The 12,056-nt window shown below is 33.1% G+C and overlaps 1 protein-coding gene across 1 annotated transcript in view; it reads right to left on the bottom strand.

Annotated features, from left to right (window-relative positions):
- Positions 1-12,056, bottom strand: part of LOC104410230 (CUB and sushi domain-containing protein 1-like) — a gene marked incomplete at both ends in the record, with an annotated part of 119,333 nt that overhangs the window by 54,326 nt on the left and 52,951 nt on the right. The window contains 2 exons of the mRNA XM_010020338.1: positions 1,865-2,056; positions 10,066-10,268. Coding sequence (XP_010018640.1) covers positions 1,865-2,056; positions 10,066-10,268 — 395 coding nt within the window. The remainder of the gene's footprint in view (positions 1-1,864; positions 2,057-10,065; positions 10,269-12,056) is intronic.

Genomic DNA, 12,056 nt, shown 5'->3' with positions numbered 1-12,056 from the left:
AATGAAGACATTTCCCTTATGGTATTTATGGTAACAAACTAAATATGATTTTCCCCTCCATTACTTATTTGTTTATTTAAAAATATAGCATATCTATGTATCTGGAGAGTTTTGTATCTGTAGTTTGGGTATTTTAGTAATTATTTTTGTTCCAGGGTGCATTTTTTTCTGTGTTTTTTTGGTGGTGGTTTGGGTTTTCTTTTTTTTTTGGTTGTGGGTTTTTTGTTTTGTTTTGTTTTTGTTTTGTTTTCTTTAACTTTCTTTTCTTTTTGGTTTCATACATGAATACTGGTTCCAGGAAATGTTTCACATGTTTTTGAAACAACATGTGTGCTTATGTTTGCTGATGATTCTGCCTGTGATAACCATGATCAAAGCTATGAAGTACAAATGGAGCAAAAAACATTAATCAGGAATGGAAGTCACACAACCTTCAGAGTACCGAACAGTACAGTTATTAAATGTAAATAATTTTTCATTTATAAGTCAGCATACTGAAATAAGGACTTTATGAAAATTTTTAAAATACACATAATGGATTTACAGAATCCTTACAGTTTCTAATATTGTCATGTGTACAGTGCTTCTTTAATCTGCTTTTCCTTTCAATGTCTCCTTGAGTATACGTAAGAATAACAATATGAATATACTTTTTGTCCCACAAAAAAGCTGTACTTTTCCTTTATTTCCTTCTTTCTTTCTTTCTTTCTTTTGTACTTAATTTCCTGCTAGTTTTTGCTGTTCTTTGGAGGATTCTTTGGGTTTTTTTATTAGAGTGTGAAGAAATACAGAGTGATTATCATTGCTATTTACAAAAAGAGTATGAATCTTCTAGACCTTTAGACACTACATACATTTCATTCTTTATTTTTATGTAAATATTTTAATTTCTGAATAATCTGAGTGTCTTTAGTAAACAAATCCACACTGAAATTTATATATTGCACACAAGGTATCCAGAAGACAATATTGAGATTATATGCTGTTCTAATTCTGCTAGATGATATGGATTTAGAGAAAGTGTCCTGCATTACCTTGAATCCTTTCTAGTAATTTTGAGGTATCTGTAAACACTTCAGTGAAAGACAGACTGCAGTTGTTTGGAGATTTGCTGTTTTGGAAAGAGCCACTCTAAAATGGCTTGTAGAAAGATACAGCATTATGTTTATTCCAGTGCTATTAAAATATATTGCATCTGGGTTTTAGGATCATAAAAGTAAGTCTTCATTTAATTATATATCAATAGGCAAAAAATCCTAAAGATTTAAAAAATTGGTGTACCTAGCAGATAAATTTTCACAGATGTTGATTAACTCTAATGTTACAAGAGCTACATTCATGACCTTAAATTACATTCCAGCAAGATTTCTAAGCCTGTAATCATTAGTCTACTGACCTCAGAGAAACCTTTATGCCATATAGGACTATGGAACCAAGAATCAAAACTTGCTTCAAAGAAAGAACAGCTCCCACTCTCTCCTGCTGTTATAGAAATACATCAGAATTTTTCCAGAATAAATACCGGATTGCAGTTTATGTAACCAAATTATTACACGGAAGACCAAGCTAACGAGACCATTTCAGCGAGAAATCTTTTTATCCAAATTACTGCTTCCATTTAATCATTTCTGTTAGACTTTTTTCATTTTAACCTTGTATGAAGTTTAAAGAATAGAATAGAGTGAGAAAATTCCATCCAAAAATAGTGTTAATCTTGAGGATGGGGCTATTGGTAACCGTAAGTATGAAATAACTGGGTTCTACAAAGAGCGTCACTACAGCATGAGCATCATATGCCCACTAGTTGAATAAGAAATCTGATCTGTATTAATCTTTAAAAGAGACTAACATTTCATCTTATTACCTATGCATGTAGGAGGATCAGGTTGCCAAAAGAATCGGTTATTCAGTTGCACACATGTAATTTTAGCCTGTCCTTGAAGTTGATAGCCAGGGTCACATTGAAAGGTTGTAGTGTCTCCAGGCTCTCGGCTGTCTCCGTATCTAGTACCATTCTGTGGTGTCCCAGGATCGTTACAGGTTGATGCAATAGAAGCTGTAGAGAAATGGTAAAATAAATCTTTAAGGTATAGATACTAAACATCCATAATTAAATGCACAACATTTTTACATGAGCATTCCAACCGGAGGCAATATTACTTACTCATCAGTTAATACAGGAAGGCATTTTGTCTCTTTATTTTTACGAGAATCTGCTCGCTGAGATACACTGTGATTATATTGGCTTCCTGCCAGTTTCCTTAGTATAAAATATGGCCTGAAACAAGCACAAGCTCTTCTTTTTTTTTGGTCCAGTTAATGCATCAAAAGAGCTAGTAGCTCCTTTTCTCACTTTAATGTTCTGATTATCAACACAAACTTCTACATGCACTTTGATGCTTTTCTGCACAATAGGCTAAGTATCATAATATAAATAACATTGGTTTATAGTCTTAATATCCTGCAGCATGCAAATGCCATGTTTACTCAGCTGGCAGAATCAAATTGCAGTTTTATGTAGCCCTGAAGTTCCCATATCAAGGGCAAGCAACAACTTTCTTACGATTCGTTTTGATTTGGATTTTGCTTTGCGAAAAAATAAATTAGCGAAGCAATAAATTAATTATAAAAGCAATGTTAAACTGAGCAGAACAATCAATATGGTATGATTTAAAGTAAATAATCATCCAGAAAGTGGATACACAAATGTATACCCACTATGGATTTGTGGAATATGCCAGGTCTTTTACATCAGCTTTAGGTATGCAACATCCTGAGCTGCAATAAACATTGCAGTCTTCCCAAGGAAAGAATGTATATAGAGCAGTATGCAGCACTTCAAGTACTTGGGGTTTAGGATAGTGTTACAAATTACAGGCCAAAAAAAACTAAGAACACAAAGTAATATTTCTTTATGCTTGATAATTGCTTTCTGTTGTTTCAAATAGAGAGGCACAGACTCTTTCATACCTCCTATAAATGATGTGTATTAGTGATAACAGTCCATCCTCCCTCCTCTATTTTTTGGGGATGGGGTGGTTTTTGTTTTTTTCATTTTTTTTCTGTTTCAATCCCAGGAAATATTAACATTTTATTAAAATTACTTTGCTAGCTCATTTCAAACAGTACAACCCAAAGGCTTTCATAAGATAGAACTCTACCACTATCATCACCATGCAACCTTTGTGATCATAATGTGCAGGTAGCCCATTTCTGTATTAACGACTGCATCTACTCCTTCCGTCCACACCAAAAGAGTATACCACTATAAGAAACAGCAAGAACAACTAAACATTTGGAAAACTGAAACAATTACCAATTTGTACAACTGGGAAACTTTTTTTCTGTGCTGTAACTTTTCAAGAGACAGGTTGGGGGAAAAAAAAAGAGCAAAATGAGAAACATTTTATATGGGTAAAATGGTTCTCTAAGATCTAGTAAATAGGCGGTCACTTAGACAAATCACAGAAACTGCAGAAGATATATGTATCAATTTATGCGTTCTGACAATTAACATACTACAAAGAAGCTTTAACATTTCATTATTCATAATTTTTTGACCATGTTTCCATTCCAAAATAGTGTCTCATACCTTATTCCTAAATGAAGTTAAAGATATGGAAGGGTTTTTAGAAGTGGTGGACTTTTTTCCACCAGAATTTTATATAATCCCAGAGTTAAAGTAGACATCCCATATTAGTGCAGCTTACTAAATGTATACTTGGCCACAAGGGAAGGAAAATACGGTCATGACCTCAGAGAAGTTATTTCTCAATAACAGCTCCAAAAAATGCATCACTATAGTGCATGTCTGTTAAGGAATCATAATTCTTGCAAGTAAATAAACATAAACCCACCTCTGTCATTAATCAGTATCTTTTTTTTCAAAAAATCTCTGAATATCTGCATTTTCTCCTTAAAAGGTTATGCAATATAATATCTCAGCAAACAACATTTTTTTTCAATTTTGACTGTGTCAAGTATGCACCAGTTACGAAGGACTGATGCCTTTTAATATTCTTTCTCTGTTAACCTCCATTTCTTATAATAGAAAGTTCTAAATTTTAAAAACACTCACAGATGCTTAATAAGCACCAAAATACTCCTTACACTTTCGTTCTTGCAGCCTCAGAAGTTATTTTATGTATTTGAAACTAACAACCTTTTTATCATGCCAAATACATTTGATCCTAATTAAACAAAACACCAGCCATTTAAGCACCGATGTGTCATCTACTGAAGTGAACATTTAGACAGACTGTCAACTTTTCAACTTGTCTCCTTTCCTAGTTGTTTTACTACTCAAGATTCCCAAGAGGTTCTGTAACTGCCTGAAAATTACAAGTCTACTACTGCTTCATTTGTTACTGTGCAAGTATCTAAAGGGTATAGAGGTTATATGTATTCAGAAGTAATCCAGACATTAAAAATCACCAGTTCTTCTGTCATCGGTGGTCTTTTGTAACAGGCGCATTTCTTCTCAGCCCCGAGACTAATATATGGACATGCAATTAATATCTAGCTTACACACTTATGAGAGGCCATGTTCATGCTGTGATGTAACACTGCCATATACAATTTTCAATAAACTCCCAATGAATCCAGAAACTTGAAGCTAAACACAATTACAACATATACGCTATAAAGCAGGGAAAGTAATAACTACATTTTAGACTCATGGATGCTAAATCATACCAAATTTCCTAGTCAGACTTCTTAGAAATTACTGAGAAAAACTATGTGTCTAAAATGGCATAGTCAGGAGAGAGGATCTGAATTCCATTAAACTGGAAAAGAATTAAATTGCTGCTTCTTAGTTCTTAGACATATGTTCAAAGCAGTAAGCTACATGAGATCCAGTGGGTTATAGAGTAATACTCTGTACCGATTTCCCATCTCTTACCATCTCCTCTGCTCAGAGTTGAACAGGCTTCTGTGTACAAAAGATGGAACTAGAGGTAGGTGCCAGAAGAATGGGCAAGTGGCAAAACCACAGATGGCTAGGGAGCTCCAGACCTTCGCATGTTGGCAGCCACCATGTTCAGGCTCTCTGTTTTTAATTTAATAATCTTCCAGTATCCCATTTTAGACCTTAGTTTGGATTTGGGCCCCAAAATAAATTTTCAAAATTGATTTAAAACTTCAGTGAAAATCTGAAGGAGGCTGTTTCTGAAAATATGAAACCCTATATATTTGTGTATCAGTAGCCTTGTGAGCAATATGCTAGATTTGTGCCTGATTTATACTTCACCTGAAAGACAATTAACTGGTTGTTTAGCCTGTCATGTATTGTAGCTCAAGAAAAAAACAAAACAAAACAAAACAAAACATCACCTTCATCAACATTTTTTCACTGTATCTGTGGTAAACAATCACCTATGTCATTTGCAATAGTGTTGTGTTGAAACACTTGTTTTTTCTAGTGGTTATAAAAATAATAAAGACTTTTCTGGAGTTAAGCTTGTAAATTGCAGACAATGCACAAGCTTCCCCTGTTTAGAGTGCTATCCTTGCATAATAGGTCTGAGAAGGATTTTGGCATATCAAAGTATGTTAGCATCAACCACGTATTTAAATGTATTGGCCAAGAATGTAATGAAAAAAAGAAACCCAAATGCTAATGCAACCCCTTTCATTAAGTCTGAAGTACAAAAGCTGTTAAGTTTAGAGATAACCATCAAAGTAACCTACAAGTTTATTTCTACTTAGTTCCACAAGAACCAAATGAAGAATGGCTACCCTCTACAATCCATGGTCATGGATTAGATGATGGATAGCAATGCTAAGACTGTTTCATCAAACTGTTATTGTGAACATACAATGAAAAAGTTGTAGCATCACAGAAAGCAAGAGAAAAGACTGAATTGTGAAATGATCAGGTTATGGACTTTAAAACGGAATCTTGAACTCTTGTGTCTTGTGTCCTTTTATTTATTTTAACAAGGGATGTCTTAATGGATTTCATTTTCTTTGAACTCAAAATTCAGTTAGTAAAGCAGGTATTTGATTATGCATGTGCAACTTTCTTCTAAAATATATTTTTGTGCTAACCTTTTCTTTATAATTTAATTGTGAATCAAACTGGAATAACTGCATGACAAATCCTAGGAATGAAGATTCTGTCATGGAAATTCTTATACTTCTTAAATGCAATAGCTCCAGTCATTAAGCAAGTGATTAAAAGATATCTCAGCAATAAAAGAACAGTTTACAAGACAACAGTACTCATCAGCTCAAGACAGGTGACAGTTACTGTAAGAATCACTGTAGACAAACAAATGATCAAAGGGAAATACAAAACTGGACAGAAGCAGGCATCCTTGCTTAAACAGAATTGTCAGATTAAGCCCAGTGTTATTAGGAACTATCAGAACTGCTGATGCTTAAATTCTTGTCAGAGAAAGTAAGATATCAACAGATGTGTCACATCAGACAATTATTTCCAAATGATTGTTCTAATTAACTGCTTGCTATAAGTTTTTCATTTCTATTTTCATAATTGATATAGTCAGATATCTTTATTGCTTATATCTACATTTAATTCAAAATAAGATCTTAAAAATACTGGGAAAGTAAGCAAGCAACAGAAAAATAAAAACTGGATTAAACCAACTATGCAAGTGCCTTTATTTCATATCTTTGCTTTTAATAAAATGAATGTCTTAAGTTCTTCTAGTAAGACAGAAATATTAAAAAGAAATTGAGAAAAAAAAATCTGATTCTTTATTAACATTTTGTTAGTTGCAATGTTACCTTTCTGTTCATATGAAAGCAGAGATAGGTTGAGAATTTAGTTCAAGAAAAAAGGTTAGACTTTAAGGGTAGAACTACTCTTAGGTATTGTTAAAACAAGGCTGAGTCTGTAAGAATGATAATATGACTACCAACAACCAGTGCTGTTCCTATCATCTGACACTTCCATTGTTGTTAAATATCAAGTAACCAATTTATATGGATAGATATAAACAAGCTCTCAATAAAATAAACTTCAGGTCAATAAAAGCAATGGGCCATAGACTAGCACGAACTCCAAGTACTTTCAGAAGTCTAGAGTAGTTGAAAATTAACATTCAGAGCAAGACAGATCTACTTCAAAATACGTAGCTAGTCTTATTCAGGATGTCTTACAATATCCAAGGTATCTGCACAGGTCTGGAAGATATGACCAAGGACTTATGGATGTGTAACCTGGAGTAGCACACAGAGACTAGCAAGGACACCTTATGGTATCTCAAAGGGAACTTAACACCTGTGAAAAGACAAGTAGGATTCATTTCACCTGCCCTAAGGTGTCCAGATGTTTGAAATTTAATGTTAGTATATCTAGACCTATAGCTGAAAAAAAGAAAAGAACCATTTCAGAGGGAAATTTATATCCCATTTACCTTTAGACATGTAAGACAGAACTAAGCTAGGTTAGGAAGCTTCTTTTTGATGGTTAACTTAGGTAGGAAGTTTTTGATGCCAGCAACTTTGTTTCTTTGGAATAAAGAAGCAATTTACCAAATTCACCCTTGTGTTCACTTTTTGTATCATGACCAGAAAGAGTTGGTTGACATCCCTGGTTTGTAATATATAGTTTAAATGTATTTAACCCCCACAGTAAAGGTCAGTTTTGTACAGTGAACTCCATTTATTGTCCTTTTATGCACGATTAAATGGTAATTAAGTTTTAATGAAAAGCATTAGACTGATTACAATTAACATAATCACTCTTGTCAGTTCGTGTCCTCATGCTCTACATGCTGAGCTGAGTGGGCAAGACAAGGCACTTTTAATAGTGTTCAAACATTTTTATAAGCTTCAGCCACTTACAATCTTCCATTAAAAATTCCTTTAATTACATTTACAATCAACAGTAAGTAATTTATAGGTGGTATTTTCTGATCTACTTCATACCATCCTTTCTCAATGCTTCTTCCTTTGGCAGATGCAGTATTACATTTTAGAGTGCAAAGTATGGAAAGTAATCAGCACATTCACAGCACAGTGAAACAAATTCTCCAGCAGAAGGTTTGCTCTTTAATGCTTTGTCTTTAAACTGTTCAGTTGACTATATGTTCTCAGATATATATCCTTTGTACAATCCCACAAGTTGACGTTCATTGACAATCATCCCAATTGCATAATCCAAACCAGAAGTCCAGAATATTGAAGGTTTTCTAATCTTGTGCAATTCTGCACCTGAAGTTTACTTCTTGGATTGTAATTAATATTAAAATAAAATGCACTCGTTAATAATTGCAACACTTGAAAATACTTCAAGTGACACAATGACACAAAACTTGACCAGTTACCTTCACAGAATTTGTAATAAATATCCACATCTTCTGCAATAACCAGAAGAATTTTAAGCAACTTAAGTTCACTGAGTTACAAACTACTAACGCAGTGGATTTTCAATACTCTGTGCAGCTTTACTATAAACTAGCCTTCAGGTTGAACATCTAATGAATACTAAAAGCATGCAGAGGTCCTCACTTAGCTATAGGTTAATTAGTTTAAATCCTTTATAGATCAAAGCCATAGTGGTCTGCCTATTACCTCAAGGAGACTGAATAAACTAAGCTCTGATTTTTAGATTAAATAATTAAAAATTTACTTTAACATATTCCTTAAATCATATATTTTACTGCTTACAATTAAAAAATTAATGAAACATTCCACTTGTCAAGCAGGGTGAACGAAACTTCTAATATAATTTTCCCTTTACTTGAGCATTCAGTTCTTCACCACTAAATCCAATTAATTCCAGTAAGACACACTCTGCAACTGCTAGCATGATCACTGAGTGCATCCACCAGATACTTTACTAAGATGGCAAAATCAGTTCTTCACCCTTAAGGCATTAAATTATCTCCTACTTACTACAAGTATCACTGAAGGTCAAAGAATATAATGTCAAATCTGTTTAAATATGTCCCTCCTTTCAAATTTCGTGCATAAACTTGTACATATTTCCATAAAATACAACATACAATGTGTTTACTAACCTTAACAGAGTAAAAAACCACCTTCATTTCCACAAATGTAAAATTTAACTTCTTTCAACAACATGAAAAGCAGCACACTGGTCACAAATTTTAGAAACATTTATTTTGTTCTGTGTCTTTGATTTATTTTGCATTCCTTTAACTAGGTATCTTAGGGCTGATAGAAGAGCCTGTGGTTTGGGGGTACAGCATTCAGAAAAATCAAGCAAAATGGAGTAAATGGATAAATGTAAAAGGCATTATTTAGAGACAAGGAAATGCCCAAAGTATATTTCCTTATGCAAATAATGAGAGAAAACTTATCTGTGCCCTTTGTGTCCGAATGGCAGCACCTACAGAGGTTTTAAATAATACTCCTAATCTTACACATTTTATTAATTCATAATTCTCCTATGTTCCTGACTAGAAATCTAGATATGTAAGGATGCAGCAACTGAGAAAAGACAACAATATAGTCTCCCTGCAGTCCTACCCTCTGTCTAACACTTCATCATAGCATCATAGAAAAATTTCCACATAGTTAATGTTACAATATTGATAACAATATGCTTTCACTTTAGACCTGAAGATGAATTTGATCCATTTAATAACAGATTTTAAAATGTATTTCAATATGGTAAAATGCATTTTATTTTTCAGTTTAATAATGTACACAAACAGTTGTTAAGGTTATAAAAATGATGCAACCAATCTTGTGAGAAAAAAACCCCCAAGCAACACAATTTGTAAACACAAAGTAATATATTGTTAGGTAGCACTGGTGGGAACATTTAAAACTATCAGTGCAGAAGAAAACTTATGTATGTACAAATCCATTTTGACTTGCTAAATAATGCTAACTAGACAACGATAGGCATATGGCTGCTGTGCAAAACAAGGAATAAGAAAACTTAAGCTTCAAAGAAAATACAGAACTTGTCCCTAGTTGAAACTATTTGCATAAATATATGATTAAAATTGTAGAATCTATTTTTTAAGATTAGTTATAAGATGAGGAACAGTTTATATATAAATAATATCTATTAATAGTGTATATTAATACTATATTAGAGATGAAAAATTATTTACATACTTGAAAATTGAATGGAGAAGCCTGATTTGCTGATGAAGAAATCACTGTCGAATTGTAATGTTAATGAGTTGAAAGTGCTGTGAATATCTTCTGGAAGGGCTGAGCCACTCCATTCTTTCAGAAGGATGCTGCTATCAATAGGCCCATCCCATACCTTCAAGATGTCATGAGCGGCCTCAGTGTCAAAAACAATAAAATGCAGACTGCAAAGAGAAATTAAAAGCACTGTACATTACTCATTGAACACAATTTAACAAAACTCCAAGCAATCATTCCCAGACAGTACTTAGTTTTGTGATGTTGTTTAAGATTGAAAAAGGGCTGGTGGTTCTGCAGTTACTCATTTTTCCTGTTGTATGAGCTTATCTTGGAAGAGAGATGCTATTCTGCTCTATAAATGCCTGAATTACAGAAAACACCATTGTGAAGGATACAGTACCTGTTCTACAAATTAACTTATCCCTTTAAATATCTATAATAAAATAAGAGCTCTGGGTTTGTATAGTTTGGTGAGAAGGAGGCTATATTCAAATGAGTGTACCAAAACCAGTGATTGACTTGAACTGCAATTTTAAAACAGCAGTTGCTACTGGACACTAGCATACATAGCACAGGAAACTCTGTCAGCATGGCATTTTCTTTTCTATACAAACCAGAAAATGTATTATCCTACCTTTGCCTTATACCAGAATTTATAAAATATCAAATTATATTATAATAGAATAATCTGTGTTTGTCTCAAGGTGAAGTATTAGAATTAGAAAGGTGTTCAAGAACGCTGTGTTACTAGTTAAAATACATGCATTGACTTCAAGTTTACATTTTTAACACTGAAGAAATCTAATAGGTGAACATAAAAACTTTCTTTTTGTTTCAAACAGTTGTGTGTTGATATTTCTTCATTACATTTGTCATTAATTGGAAAACAATAATTTGAAAAATTGACATTCAAATGTAAATGATATATTGAAATCATCTATAATGGAGTGAATTCATTATTTGGTTTAGAAATGGGATTACTAAAAATAAAAAAGTAAAAATACCTCCCAGTGAGTAAACAGTAATTTGCTTATATTGTTTTGCTTATTTGATTTTTAAAAAGTAGTAATTTTCCTTTAATCAGTTAAAACTATTGTCCCAATAAATGAATAATGAAACAGCTTCCTATTTGGTCAAAACAAAAAAATAGCTACTATTCTGAAGTAACATGTTTACTGGAAATCATATACTTCTATCAAGTAGATGGAAGTATCTACTCTATGCTGTAATCCTAAAACTAGCATCTGTTGCATAACATTAGGCATATTAGTATGAATAGATTACTTTAAAGTGTCAGAAATTAAGATCATCTCTCTCAATTAGAAGTTAAACGTTTCTGTTACGTTCTTGCTTTCACAGCAACATCCTCTTAGGAGTGGACAGACCATCTTGAATATTGAACAGAATATGTCATTTCAAAGGTTTTGAATCTTTGTTACTACAGCAAAACTGAGCTGAAAGAGTCTTTAAATATTGGTATTTCTTCCACTTGAGTGATTTAGCTATACATCAACAGCAAAGTATGATAGTCTTTCTTGTCACTATGCCAAAGAGATGAGGAAAAACTACTTTAAAAGGTCTTCTCGTGCTACTAATTTCCTTCTGCCTGAGTTCTGGAATCCTTCCATCATCTTTCCATATAACATTTTAGAAATAAAAGCTCTAGATTCCATCATTCAGTCCTTGACATGTAACTTTATTTCATGCATTAATCACCAGTTTTGTGTCCCTCATTTTCTGTGTTCTTCTAATTTCTTCCCTTTTCTGTCATGTGGCCTACCCTATGTGGAGAAATCTTCCAGTCTTCACTTATTAAGCATTCTCTCAGACTTGTCCGCACCTCTTATTAAAATCTCTTATTCTTTCTCAAATTTGATTATTGTCTATTTCTTCTGAGATGTTACTGGTCTCATTATTCAAATAATTATGGGGAAAAAGTCTGATACTTACAC

This window comes from Nestor notabilis, unplaced genomic scaffold (genome assembly GCF_000696875.1).
Source record: "Nestor notabilis isolate BGI_N333 unplaced genomic scaffold, ASM69687v1 scaffold3578, whole genome shotgun sequence".
Classification (NCBI taxonomy): Eukaryota; Metazoa; Chordata; class Aves; order Psittaciformes; family Psittacidae; genus Nestor; species Nestor notabilis.
This window is presented reverse-complemented; position numbering and strand designations above follow the sequence as displayed.